Genomic DNA, 14,348 nt, shown 5'->3' on the forward strand with positions numbered 1-14,348 from the left:
TGCAGCCCAGGGCTTTTTCATTACCCCAGGCTTGGAGGGTCCAGCTAGTGAAAGATGTAATCAAGCCCCAGGCTTTGGTTTCCACATCAGTAACATTCAGGATTGGCTCAGATTGATCCTTCTGGGCTAAGTCATTGCTGGTTTCAAGTAGCCATTTCTAAAAAAATCAATAAGGGGTGGGCTAGGTCTAATGTTGGGTCAGCCATGAACTCCGCGGTGTGAATTATTTATAGTTATTTTACCACTCGATAGGCTGAGCAGAGCCAGGTTCTGAGGAAGAGGGGCGGCTGGCTGGCGTGAGCCGCCTGAGGCAGCAGCAAACCCTAAAAGGGGTATGTGCTGGAGGAAGGGCAGGATGGCGCAACACGACACAGGGGAGGAGAAAGGAAGAAGGAAGCAAGTGAACAGTGCCCACTGCCCAAGGGGCCAGGCAGCCTTATGGAGAGTGGGGGTGCTGCTGATAAGATCGAGAAGCCCACAGAAATATGACCGTCTCTTTGGTAGTGGTCCAGGAGGGCTTCCGGGTAAAGGAAGGCTTTCTGGATCTGCTAGGGCTCAGAAAAAGCAAAAAGCTCCTCTACTTTAACCTCTATCCACTAAGGATATTTATTAGGGAGAGGATGAGGGGTTTCCTTCTCTTTCATGGGGGCAACAGACTTGTGGTTCCTCTCTCCCCCACCTTATCCTTTTCCGCCCCGCCCCACCCCACGCTCATCAAAGCTTTCATCTGGGCCTCTGGTTCCACATAAAAGCTCCCTTCACCCTCATAGGGAACCCTGGGCAGACCCTCTTCCCTGGCCTGCCCCATTAGCAATGAGACATGTCTAGTGGGGCCGCTGCCAAGCCAAACAGCACTGTAGAAGCAGCAAGGGACTGGGCTAGCAGGCGGCAGGAAAGTGGCCTCCTGGGCCTCACCCTGGTATGAACTGGGTGCAAGAGAAAGTGGCCACTCCTGTTGCCGGGACACCTGCCAGCTTCTCTAGATTCCCTCCAAGGGGGTGCTGGCCCTTGAAAAGGCCTTGGTCAAACCTCTAAAGAAAGAGTGTCAGGGCAACTGAGAAATCATGTCACACAGATGGATGGTCCATCTCACAAAAAATCCCCAGTCAGATCTGAGCCCTGTCGTGCTCCGGTTCTGGGTGAGTAGGGACAGGGTTATCTGTCCTTGCTGAGGCTGCACATTGTGACCCAGTGTTCCCCATGGCGTGATGGGCCAGAGGAGCTTAGGGGGGAACAGAGTGAATATTAAGATTTGACTGCCCGTGTGTTTGTTTAATGGATACTAAAAAATGATAAGCAGCCTGGCTGGCGTGGCTCCATTGGTTGGAGCGTTGGCCTGTACACGGATAGGTTGCGGGTTTAATTCCAGGTAGGGGCATTTCCTAGGCTGTGGGTTGGATCCCCAGTCAGAGCATGTACAAGAGGCAGCCAATTGATGCTTCTCTCTCATACTGATATTTCTCTCTCTCTCTCCCACTCCCTCTCTCTTCCTTCCTCTCTCTCTAATAGCAATGAGAAAATACCCTCGGGTGAAGATAAAAATAAATAAGTAAGTAATTACGAGCAGATCAAATCTTAGACTTCACAGCAATTATTGCTTAGAATGAGGTTAAGGGGAAAGACCGTTGATTTAAAGTCAATTTAAAGGAAATTATTAAGTGAACGTAGTCCACGTGCCACACATATGTGTAAAGCCGTGTGGGCAGGCCATGAAAAGCAGGACAGGTGATCAAACCTGGATTTGCGTTCTGGCTTGCTTGTTTGGTGGCAGCTGTGTGACCTTGGGCAAGTCAGGTAACCTCTCGGAACTGCAGCCTATGGAGTCAGACTGCCTGTGTTCAAATCCCGAGCTGTGACTTCGTCACCTGGGCAGTCTTGGGTAGGTGACTTAACTTCTACGTACCTCAGTTTCTTCATCTCTAAAGTGGGGAAATAGTGCCCTCTTACAGGGCCATTGAGAAGACGAGCGCTTAGCACAAGCCCTGGTGCACAGAGCCCGTGGGCAGTGCTAGCAAGGGTCACTGTTGCTGCACGCAGCACATCGGCACTTACCGAGCACCTCACCTTCGCCTCACCTTTTTGTGTGGTAATCCGTGATACTGCTCATTTTTCATATGATCCTAGACAGTAGACATTATAATTTTACTACACATTCTAAAGAGAGAAAGTGACCTGCCCAAGAGTACACACTTAGTAGGTATCAGGGCCAGCATTCAAATGCCAAGTCAATGGAATGTGACCCTCGTACGAACCTTGTCGGGCTCAGGCCCTGTCTCTCTACCTTGGGTTTCTTGTCATCTCCCAAGTCACCAGGGCAGATGCTGGTCTGGTGGTTCCCGGGGATTGGATCATAAGCTAGAGTCCACTGTTCAGCCCCTGCTGTCCTCTCGGGGCACCGCCAGCTCCTTGTAGGGACTAAATGACACAGCCGTGTGCTTTGGTACATGGATACGTCTGAATCACTGCCCTTCTGTGGGAAATGAGGCATTTTAAACTTCTGCTCCACGCCCCTGTTTCCTGGGAAGTCTCATTTTATACCTAGGTTTCACTGGGTGAAACAAGGCCTTTCCCGTGTCTCCCTGTGCTTCTGAGTCACAGTAAATAGCACTGAATGGCACAGGGCCAGCTGGGCCAGCCTGGGCTGCCTGCTGTGACCTGAGGTGCCCCTTTCAAGGCCATCCTCCCTTCAAGAGCCTGTCCTCCCCCTCAGCAGCCCTCCTTGCCTGCCCACCTGCAACTGTCTCTAGCCCCTTCTTGTCTGGAAAAAAAAGCCAGACGTGTTAGGACCGAAAGCATGCCCATCTAGGGGAATGGCGTCTCAAGGAAGGGGACCGGAGAGAGGGTGATGCCCATCTCAAAGGGGATTAATTAGTGGTGTTGCGGGACAGGCTGGGGAGAGGTTTCTGTTGATTAACTGGTTCATTCCACAACTGGCTGACACCACTGTGGGCCCTGGGGCACGTACGCACACACAGCATGCAGGAATCTTAGCTCTCATGGTGACGCTCTGCTGGAGGAGACAGCCAATAAACAAGGTGAATAAATACATAGGGAATGGTGCCTGACAATGAGAAATACCTCAGTGAGACTAAAGTGGGGGTGGTTGAAATTCTAGTTAGGGGTGCCAGAAAGGCCTCCAGGAGATGGTGATGTGGGAGTAAAGACCTCAAGGAAGTGAGAGAGGCTCTTTGGTGAAGAACATTCCAGGCAGAAAGAACAGCAGGTCCAAAGCCCAAGGTGCCTGGTGTATTTGAAGAACATTCAGGAAACTGTGGGTGGAAGAGAATGAACAAATGGCAGAGGAGTAGAGGATGAGGTCAGGAAGGCAGAAGGAGCCAGGTCACACAGGACCTGACCTCTGACTCAGAGTAGGAAGGGGAGTCCTAGAGGGTTTGGAGCAGAGGGAGGACATGGCATGATCTGACCTACATTCTAGCAGCGTCCCTCTGGCTACTGGGTGGAAGACCCTCAAGGGGACAAGGGTAGATGCAGGGAGATCAATCAGGTGACTGCTGATACAAGCCATAGGAGCCTTCCTGGGTGCCCCCCACGGCAGCCCCCAGCTCCCTGCCTGCCCCCCGGTCATAGTCCTCCCGGCTGAGCGGAGGTGGGAAGATGGATGGCAGACTTTCACATCAAGGAAGATGTGGGACCAGTGGAAGTAACAGGCTGGGTCGGGGTGGGCGGGGACTACCTTTAAGACGTGTTGTAACACAAGCAGATCCACAATGAAAAGGGAGAAAAGAGCAGGGACAATCTTGGTGACGATCACGACACATTCAGAACAATCGGTGGGGCCCCTTGCCGAGCCTGCCAGCGTCTCTGCCCCTGGCTGGCCTCACCATCAGCAGCAAGCACATTCCACAGCTGATGTTTGGCTTGTGGTTTGGCCTGGCCTGGTTACTTCTGCTCAGAAAGGCTTTTAAAATCAGAACTGGGTTTTCTTTGAGTTTGGGGCATGAATCATTGCTTCTGGGCCTGGAAAGGGGATGGAGGGACGGGAGGCCCCAGGCTCCGGGTGCTCCCTCTCACTCAGGCCTACATGTCACCAAGGCATGTACATGTGACAGGCTCACTTCCAAGCTCTGGCTGACATTCCCAACCCCTGAGGGCCACCTCCACCTGCCCCAAAACCCTGCAAAGTTAACATGTCCAGACTGATCAACTTCCCCCTCCTCAGACTTTGTCCTCAGGTCAGTGGCACTGCCCTTTGGCCTCCCAGCTGCCTTTCCTTCCCTGGTCACCAGGCCCTGTTCTACTCCACCCCTCTCAGTTTCACTTCTCTTTCAGCTCATCACCTTCACTGCAGCTCCGGTGGCCTCTTGCCTGGGTCACTGCAGGCCCTGTCTTATTCCACCTGTTCCCAGGTGTTGTCCTATGCCATCCCCACCCATCCCCACGCTCTGGGAGCTTTCCAAAACACAGATTAGAACATGCCACTATCCTCCCTCAGAAACCTTCAGTGGCTCCCCGTCTGCTAAATCCAGATGCCTTGGCTGCCGTTTGGGTCCTTTCTCAGCACTCTCGGCCCACTGTTCCCTCCAGCCATTCCCCACAGCACATACCCAGCGCCCTGCCGGATGCAGTCTCTACCCTTCCTGCACTCTCAAAGTAACCTCTTTCTCATCTCTCAAATCCCAGAGTCTTTTATTTGTAGCTCCCTTATAGCCTTTATGACTCCCCTTTCCAGCTTGTATTAGAGTTATTTATCGAAGGATCTTCTCTCCTACTATACTATCAACTCCTTAAGGGGCAGGACTTACCACTTATCTCCCATAGCACCTCACACAGGGCCTGGCTCATACAGTCTATTGTATCAGGACCTTCTGGGGGTGCCCTTAAATATCTTTCTGTCCACTGGGGTAGAATGTTCTTATAATCATTCAACACATTAATTGAGCACCTACTATGCCTGACACTATGAGAGCTGGGGACACAGAGACTACTTAGAGATGTGACTTCTGCTCTCAGTCCAATGGGGGAAGATGGTCAGGCAACTATAATACTGTCTGGTGGGTGAAGTACAGGCTATCCTGAGACCACACAAGTGGGGCTTCAAGGTCTGGTTAAGGCGGTCAGGTGAGGCTTTCAGGAAGAAGTGGTGCCCAAGTGGAGACCTGAAGAATTTTTGGGAGGCAGCCAGGAGAAAAGAGGTAGAATAGGAAACAATGTGAGTGAAGGCTGGAGAAAGCTGGAGTATTTGAGAAGCGAAGATGCTCAGCTCGGTGGGGTGTGCAAGGGCCCCTGGCGCTGCTAGAGGCAAGTCCTGAGTGCAGGCCAGGGCCACACTTTCAGGCTCTGGTTAGCTCTATTCAAGAGTCTGGACTTAACCTAATGGCAATAGGGAGCCATTGAGAGTTTTAAGGAAGAGAGTGACTACACAACATGGCCTATGTTTTAGCTTCACTCTGGCTCCCATTGAGAAAGGTCTGGATGGGTTGGGGCTAGAGGCACAACGACACCTGAGGTTGGGCTGGGGACTCAGAGAATTCCTAGGGCCCTCCTGCTCTGCACCCAGGCCAGCCTCCTCTCCCTCTCTGTGATGGAGCATCCCTTCCCCACCCAGTCAGGTGCTTCCTTCACCTGAATGCTCACAACAGCTTCAGCAGGGGCCAGAATCACAGGGTTGGAATGACCCTGATGGGCTTTGTCCACCCCCTCCTGGACACCCCCTGCTTCCCCTCAAAACTCCTGTGCTGCTCCATCTATTCAGGTACAGTTCTGACCAGCATCCTCTGCCAAACCAGTCCCTGTAGCCCCTCTTTGTCTTCCCTGGGTCTCCCACTTGGGGCCATGCAGAGATCAATAGCTTATGGCTTTGGGGCAGACAAAGACTGGGCCACCGATGCATAACCCTTCAATTATCAACTTTTACTCCCAATTCCACCTTCACTCAGCCTCTCAAATCTGACTCAAGTGGTGTCTCCACCCCATCCCGGCTATGAATCCTGTGCAGTTTCAGGCTGGGGAGGAGGAACTGAGTCAGGAGCACTGGCGACATCTTGCTTTCCCACTAACTGCCGTGTGACCCTGAGCAAATCGTTTCCCTTCCCTGAATGGCGTTTTTCTTTTGCTTGACTGGGAGTTAGGTGGAATATGTCAGTGATTCTCAGCCTTGGCTGCCCATTAGAGTTATTGGAGAGCTTTAAGAAAATACCAGTGCTGGGCTCTACCATGGAGAGCGATGACGTGGCCTGGGGTGGGGCCCGGGCAGAGGGTTCGTTTTACGCCATCGTTCTCTGTTCATCAGGCATGGAGGACAATGGATTTGCTGATCGTCTGCAGTTCCACCATAGACCAAAAGGGGAGGCTGAGATGGGCCGGTAAAAGAACCCCAGAAGCGACACCTTCCTCAGAGGTGCTAGTCCAGCAGGACGGCAGCAGTATAAACCCCTGCGGCTGCAGAAGGCTCAGCAACGGCAATGCTTGCATTCACCAAGGTGATTACTCCAGAGCCCAGTGACAAATGCTTGAAGGTCCCCCCTACTAAACTTCTCAAAGTAGCCTTGGAGCAGTAAGTGGAGACAGCAGCATCTTCTGAATTCTGTGTCCCTTTTGAACTGTTGCGTGAACACCCCTGCATCTGTGGACACCAGCACTTGGCACGAGCCCTACAACCTGTGTGTGATCTCTGCCCTCCTGCCCCCCCCCACCCCCGTGTTCCCTGAGGCAGAGGCTGTGTAGTCAGTCCCTAGACCCTGGCAGTGCCTGGGGTATAGTGGGTGTTCAGTACAGGTTGGCCAAATGGACAAGCCACTCAGTTTGTTCATCTGTGAAGTGGGAGCATGGTGCCTCCTTGCCAAATTACAGGCCCGTGGGGACGGCCCATGAAGAGCCAGCTTCATGGTTGTGCAGTTGCTCAGGGCCCCACACTCAGAAGGGCCTCTGCTTGTGAAATGCTCTCCTGTGGCCATCTTGAAATTCTTAATCATTTAAAACAAGGAGCCCTGCATTTTCATCCTGCACTGGGTCCCACAGATTACGTAACTGGTCCTGCGTATATGGAAACTGGTGCAAATAAACTCAGAGGAGAGCTCCGTCTATGCATTATTTAGGAAACTTTGTGATTGTCACCAGTCACTGAACATCAGGGGCTGTGAAAGAGCAGTTCCAGTACAAGGAGGGGAGAGGGACCTTGCTCTGTGGCCTTCTCCTTGGTAGGGGAGGCAGTGGTGGTCTGGGATGGGCCAGGCTAACAGGGAGGATGGGGGACACTGGGGACATCTCCAGAAGTCTACGGAGAATGGTTTCAATGATCTTGTCTGACCTGCCTGCCACAGATGTACAAAATATACCAAACTTCATTCTTTTGGCTGAAGCATTGCTTTCTCCTTAAGTTTCTCTGATGGGTATGGCAAATTGGTTTCCTAATGTCATCTTTGGCCAGAATACCTGCCCCTGGGTTCCCAGTGATCTTGGGAAAGTCACAGGAAATCATTCAACCTCTAAGAGCCTCAGTTTGCCCATTGACCTAAAGCCCACGGCAGCTTTGGCGTCGCCTGGCCTCACCTGGCCTCGCCTGGTCTCGCCTGGCCTTGCCTGACTGCCAGAACAAACACATGGGAGAGCTCTCTGCAGACCGTCGGGAGCTGCACCCACTTGTCCACTTAACGATTTTTCCAAGGCCTTCCTGAGGCCCAGCCCTCCCGATCTGCAACGAAACAGGCTGTAGGAATCTCAGGGTCAGAGACTCTGGCAGCCTGGCCCACTGAGTGAGACTGCCGGGGGAAGAAAGCTGCTGGCCCTGGCTGCGGAGGCAGGGACCGCTTCCGTGTGTCATCCTGTTTGGAACCCAGAGCACGTTGCTACAGCAAGTTGCCTAGCTCAGCCCACATGCCGCATGGAAAAACCTCTGCCTGCTTTAGAACAGCATCACCCAAGCCACAGACCGGCTTCTTTTTTGTCATAGGATAAGGTTGTCATCATCTGCAAGGGCCAGGGTAGGATGCACCTGGCTGGCGATGGAAATGGGCTGAGCAACTGAATTGCGCCAAACAGGCCCCCCTGCCTGGATTATTTTGCCTGCTTGCTGGTGCTGGTGTCTGAAGTTCTACCCACCATTATCCCTTATTCCTTTGGCTCAAGGCATGGCTCAGTTAAAATGTAAATCCCTTTGGATAGGACACAGGAAGCTGTCATTGCTCATTAGTGCTATTTAACGTAAATTATCTCATTAGGCCTGGAGCTAGGAGCAGGCTTTGATTAGGGGAATGGGAGCAGAGGTGGGAAGGAAAGAGAGGAACACCAGCCTGGACCATGCGGGTGGGGCGGAGAGGGAGACCTGGGGCAGAGTGTTCCAGAGAGCCAGGCGCTGGGGGGCAGGTGATAGAGCCTCACGTGGCCCTGCACCAGGATGCAGGTGAGAGAGAGGTCCCCAGGTGAGGAGGCACCATGTGAGGACACTTCTCACCCTGCCAGCCTCTTGACTGAGAAATCGCTGTCCAGCTGAGTCTGAAAAGGGAGTTGACACCCCTGGGCAGCTTCCCCTGTGAGAATGGCTGTGTGTACACTGATCTCATGGAGCCAGGCTCTTTAGCAAGGGCATCTTACTGGTCTTTCTCTGCCTTCTAGGCCCAGTTCCTAAAGAGATACTATGCACAGGTTAAGAGCAGGAGCTTTGGGGTCAGACGAAGCCTGACACCACCTCTTACTTAGTCTGCAGGACCTTGGATGAGCCATTTAACTCCGCATGTATGACCTGGTGACTGCAGTAATGACTTAATGTGGCCGTTTTGAGGCCTGAGATGTGAAGAGGTGCTTGGCACAGTGGCTGGTATCAACCAAGTAATAAACGATGGGAAGTGTAATAACTGCTACTGTTAATCGAGGGCTCACTGGGTGCCAGAAGCTGTTACAAGCACTGGAGATGAAGGAGGCCTGCGCAATCGCCTAACGCAGAGCCCGCTTCAGCCTGTGAAGTCATTGTTACCCCCATTTTGCAGCTGAGGAAAATGAGGCCCAGAGGGCTCCTCCGGGGTCACTCACGTGGGAAGGATTTGAGCCCAGGCAGCTGGGCTGCAGGCCAGGCGTGCTGACTGCTACTGTTGCTCTGTAAGCGTGGGGGGAAGGGGGAATGAGAAACAGAGGCAGGGAGCGGATTGGGCCACCCTGACTTTTTCCTCCAGGTGGGATTTTATTCATCTTGTGACTCAGGTCATAAGCACATAGTATGAAAGCCCGTCAGGGAATTTTTTGGGAGCTTATTTACTTTCAGTTTCCAAGATGACCGACTCCAGTCTCTCCCTTCCCCTTCTCTCCTCACTGGTAACAAAGACTTCATATAGTCAGGGTTTACACAATGGGGGCTGAGGACAGTCCCCACCTGGACCAAACTCCCTGTAGCAAGCACTCCATATTGAGGGCCCGTGGGTGTCTTTGGAACTCACAACTGTTTGGTGGAAAACAGTTTCAAATGGCCAGGGATCCTTGAAGGCAGCCATGGTTTGACACTGGTGGGACAGGGGCACTATGTAATGACAACCAGCCAGAGATACCATTTTTCAAATGTTAGTGCATGTTTACAGCTTGCTGTGTAGCCGACCCTCCCCGAGTCGGCCAGAGGCTGTCGCTGCTTGGGGAGGGTTATGATGGATCCTTTCTTTTTGCAATCGCAGTAGAATGTGGCTCAACTTTGACTCCCCAAGTAAGATTTGAAGCTTATAGCGAGCCAATACTCTCCAAAGTCAGGTATCATGGAGAGAAAAGAGGCCTTTTCACATTCTCAAGCTCCCTTCTATAGCAAAAGAGACACGCCAGGCCAGCTCAGAGCATAGCAGTGGCCTAAGCGATGAGGAGAGAGAACAGAAGGGGTTCCCAGCTGCTGGACAAAGCTTCCACTATAGGAGGGGAGGGATAGAGGTTCAAAGAGGGCAAAATTAAGGTGAGTCTAAATTAATCTTAGGTCCTCGAGGGCCCATGGTACTGTGTGGATGGGTGTGGAACGAGGAGAATAGCAAGGAGATAGAATCCCATCTTTGGGGTGGGGGGGTCCTCTGTGGGGTTGATGCAGGGGTGTGGTGAATAAGCAGAAAGAGGGTGACACTCCACACCCATTTCTTTCGGGCCCCCAGTGCCTGATTAGGAAGGGTCCAGAAGCTGAGAGGCTCGGCCGACAAGCTCCCAGCAGGGTGGGCGGTAGGGTAGGCAAAGGGACAGCTTCATCTCCTTCCCTGCTCTTCCAAAGCTGGGGAGCAAGGCTTGGATCCCTGCAGTCTTTGCACACCCGTGGTGCCTAGTACTGCGCTGCTTCCATGCAAGGTTTTTCTGCTGAATGAGACCCCACCCACAAGGACACACAGGGCCATGCTGAGTGGTATGGTTGTTCTCTTTGACATCACAAAACACTCACACTAAAATCACACTGACTTTAAGGCAGCCTCAATGGCAATCCCCTGCCCACCCCAAGGGTTTATGATCAAGACTTTGGGCCAGGTCTTTGGGAGGAAGAGCTAGGAAAATTTAGATTTACTTAGAGCCGTGGAATGTATGCCTCCTCTGAGCCTCCAGTACCCTGGCGCCCCCTTTAGATTTCTCTTGTGGACTTGAGTTTGAAGTTACACCTCTGCGTCCTCAGATTCCTTACTCCATGGTCCATATATTGAGTGCTTACTATGTGCCTGGAACTCCCCAAGAACTTTACATTCATTTACTCATTTAACTCTGAGTAAATCTGTAAGTTCTATTATTATCATCCCCATTTTGCAGGTGAGAAAACTGAGGCACGGAGCCATTTAGTAACTTGCACAGAGAACTGGCAGAGCCCAGATTCATCCCAGGCGGTGAGACCCCAGGGCTTTTGTGCCCACACTGTGTCTGATCTCCCCGTGGGCCTGGCAGATAACAGGCGCTTGGTGAAGATTGGGTTTGAACGGGTCATCACCTCGTCAACCCGTACTACCAATGTGCTAAGGTAGTATAGTTCTTGTCAACGGATCTGGTCTCTCTGAATGTCAACTGGAAAAGTCTTTGGACTTTTTTTTCCTGACTTTCTTGATAGTTTTGCGCACCCGATCACCCTGCCCCGACTGCAGCAGGAGCTCCAGAAAGACAGAAGCTCTGACCTCATAATGGCCTCAATGACGGCTCACGTCCAACTTTGGCCTGTAACAGGTTCCCTGCCCAGCCAGACTGGGCCGTCACCCGTTGGCAAGCTGGCAATGCCCTCATTGAATCCATGTGACGCATGGATGAGAGACCAACATCAGTCCTGCCCTGGAGCCAGGGGAATGGACCCAGTGACCTCTGCTCTACTTCCAGTCTTCAGGGTCCACACTGACCAGAGTCATCTTTGTGGTTTTAAAATCTTCACCATTTTGTTCCTTAACTAGCCACAGGAAATAACTGTAATGCATGAATAGTCCCACTTTACAGCCTGTCCACACTCTACCCATTCCTTCAAAGCCCAGTTCAAATGGTATCTCCTCCTCCAGGAGGCCTCCCTTGCTTGTCCAAGCGGAACTGAACTTCCCGTTTGCACCACAGTCCATACCTTTTCTGTGCCGTTCACTCCCTAGTGCCTCCATCTATCTAGTTTTCCCTGATCTTGCCTTGTTCGCAGCGCTGGCCAGGGCCCAGACTGCATACACGCTTGGGCCGCAGCCTCAGCTCCTTGCACACAGATGTTCTTCCAACAGTGATTGATATGTTTAATGAATCCCATATTTCAAGAACCCAGACTGACCAAACATAACTCAGGGGTGGTTCTCTCCATAGAAAGGGAGCTCTGAGTCACAAGTCCTGTCCCCTTCCTTCACCTCACTCCCCCCCCCCAGACCCCCCCCCCACCCCGTGTGAGTAACAGCATTAACAGCCACTGCTGGGCACCAAGCCCTATGTTAAGGATGTTTCTTACAGTGCCTTTCTTAATCAGCCTAAGGAACTCACGATTTCTATCTCCATTCCACCGTGGAGAAATGGCATCACCTGTCCCAGGCTGTACGATGAGTGGGCAGCAGAGCCAGAACTGGAGGCCAGGTCTGATTTCAAAGGCTTTGCTCCTAGCTTCCTGGGGCCCAGATTGTCTCTGGCCCCTAAGGCAGCTCTCCATCTCAGGTCTGATGAGGGGTTCCACCTATCTGGAGTCACAAGGAGTGCACTCTTTTTCTGTAGCAGGATCTCATAGTGATTTGAATATAGTTCCTGGAGTTGTCTCCCCTCCGGTTGAAATGACCCAGAGTGTGCTCACCTCCTCCTGAAGCTGGTTTCTAGTTGTATGCCCGCCTGGTCACAACTAGTCCCTTGTCCTCCCCAACTCCCCTCCCCACCTCCCCACCCCACCCCCAATGACTAAAAGCATCAATGTTTGTTTTCAACTGTGACTCTAGGGTCTGAAGTGAACCCCACCAACCAGAGGCCCTTTCAAATACAAGCACTTCCAGAAGCTCCGCCACAGACAGATTGGGGGGTGGTGCACTTGTTACCGTGGTGCCTCAGAACTGGGGTGAACAAGCATGGGCTGGGGTGCGGGTGTCTCCACCTATGCTCCCTGAGCGCGTCTGTCCCGCTGCCACTGCGTTTGACCGCCCAGTACCGGCGGCAGCCCCAGCCTGGAGCACACATGGGAGGGGAGGCACCTAGTCCCTGAGGCAGGCGCTGGTCCCAGCGTAGTTGAGGGACACCGAAACCTTTCGTGGTCCACAGAACCGCTAGCGTTCCTGGCCACCGCCCCCGCGTGGCGGTTCCTGCCGAGGCCCGCGGCGTGGGGAAGCCTAGGCTGGGTGCCCCAGTGCGGAGACCCCAGGGCTAGTTCTTCTCCCCACCGTGCCCCGCCGGCAATGTCCCCACCGCGCCCTGACGCCTGGAGTGTATTAGGCTGCAGCGCGTGCCTCGGCAACAGCTGCTGCCCCGGACTGTTGAACAATTGTAGAATTCTGAGCACAGGCTGGGGGGTCGTGCCTTGTCCCCGCTTTGAGTGTCAGATATTAACATTTCCGGGGTCTCTGGACTGCGGAGCTGTCCCCTGCCGCCTTAGGCCCGGCGGTCACCACTGTCTCGGGGCCGACAGCCCTGGGGTTCGCTTCTTCCTCGGCCGGGGCGACTCTGGGCAGCCCTTGGCTCCCAGGTGTCCCCAGCCCTCCGGGTCCGCCGCGCCGGCTCTCTACACTGCAGGGTGCGCCCTCCGCGCCGGGCAGACGGGCGACGAGGCAGCGCTCACTCCGAGCATCCCGTTCCCTTTCCAGCCCGCGCTGCGCGCCCCCGGCGCCCCCGGGACGCCCGAGTGCCCCCGGCGGCGGTGCGGGACCCCCGGCGTGGCCCTGGGCGGTAGCCAGGGAGTCCAGGGGGGCCACGGGCCCTCAGAACCCTTCAACTCTTCCCAAACACACTGAACTACCGGCTCCCGGCCGCTCCCGAGAACCTCCCTCTTTTACGGAACTTGGCGGAGCCGCCCGACTGCAGCCGGGCCCCGGGGTACCCGCGTCCCCAAGAATAGCCAAGGCCTGACCCCTGGAGGTGCACCGCGTCCCGCTGCTGGCCGCTAGACCCGAGGCCCCGGCGGGCCGGGGAACCGCTCCCGGAGGCAAGGGGAGGCAAGACGGGCACGTACCTGGCCACAGGCTGAGCGCCCAGGCCACCAGGAGGCCTCTGGGCAGGTCCATGGTCCGAGGTGCGTCGGCTGGTGCCCGGTGCGGGGCGGCGGTGGCGGGAGCAGGGGGCGGCGGGCGGGAGCGGCAGCCTCCAGGGCGCGGCGCCTCAGCCTGCACTGCGCCCCGCCGCGCGCGGCTCCCTGACAGCCGCGTGTTCAGAGGAAGTGGGAGGGCTCGGGCGGCGGGGAGGGGCGCGGGACACCGCTCGGCGCTGGCGCCCCGCCAGGCTAGGCCCCTCTGCCACCTGGGCAGCCGGCGTGCTGCCGCCTCGACGCCGTCTCCAGACGCCTCCCCTAGCCCCCACCTCTGCCTTCGGAGAAACCCCTGGAGAGGTGCTTCTGGGAACCAGCTGGCCAGTGCATCCCCCACGGTCCCCCAATTCAGATATGTTCAGGAAAATGAGGAGGAAGGGTACCTTAGGTGACCCAGGAACAAGGGCAGTGAGCGACTCAGGCCTCCCTTAGCCACGGGGAGTAGATGTCCCTCAAAACTTCTAAGACGCCCCCCTGCGTCCCTGCACCCTGGGGCTTGGAGTGAATATAAAGGCACAGTGCTGCCTCTGACCCTGGACTAAGTGCAGAACCCTTCTCTGCCTCTCCCGTCCCTCACACCTGAGGCTTTCCAAAGCTTCCAGGACGACTCTATGTCCACTTTTACCATAACACTGAAACTCTTTGGAATCCAGCCACCTTCCTTCCCAGCTCGTCTAACCACTGACAATTAAATCCAACGCACAGTTGTTGCACAAGCTTTAAATCAGGCCCT

At 54.3% G+C, this 14,348-nt stretch overlaps 1 protein-coding gene across 1 annotated transcript in view; it reads right to left on the reverse strand.

The window, feature by feature from the left end:
• ITGA11 (integrin subunit alpha 11) overlaps positions 1-13,697 on the reverse strand; it is a 117,245-nt gene extending 103,548 nt beyond the window's left edge. Inside the window, exon 1 of the mRNA XM_053929132.1 lies at positions 13,544-13,697. Within this exon, the coding sequence (XP_053785107.1) occupies positions 13,544-13,595 (52 nt within the window). The 5' untranslated portion in view covers positions 13,596-13,697. The remainder of the gene's footprint in view (positions 1-13,543) is intronic.
• Positions 13,698-14,348: the final 651 nt, after the last annotated feature.

Source organism: Desmodus rotundus, chromosome 7, assembly GCF_022682495.2.
Source record: "Desmodus rotundus isolate HL8 chromosome 7, HLdesRot8A.1, whole genome shotgun sequence".
NCBI classification, from domain to species: Eukaryota; Metazoa; Chordata; class Mammalia; order Chiroptera; family Phyllostomidae; genus Desmodus; species Desmodus rotundus.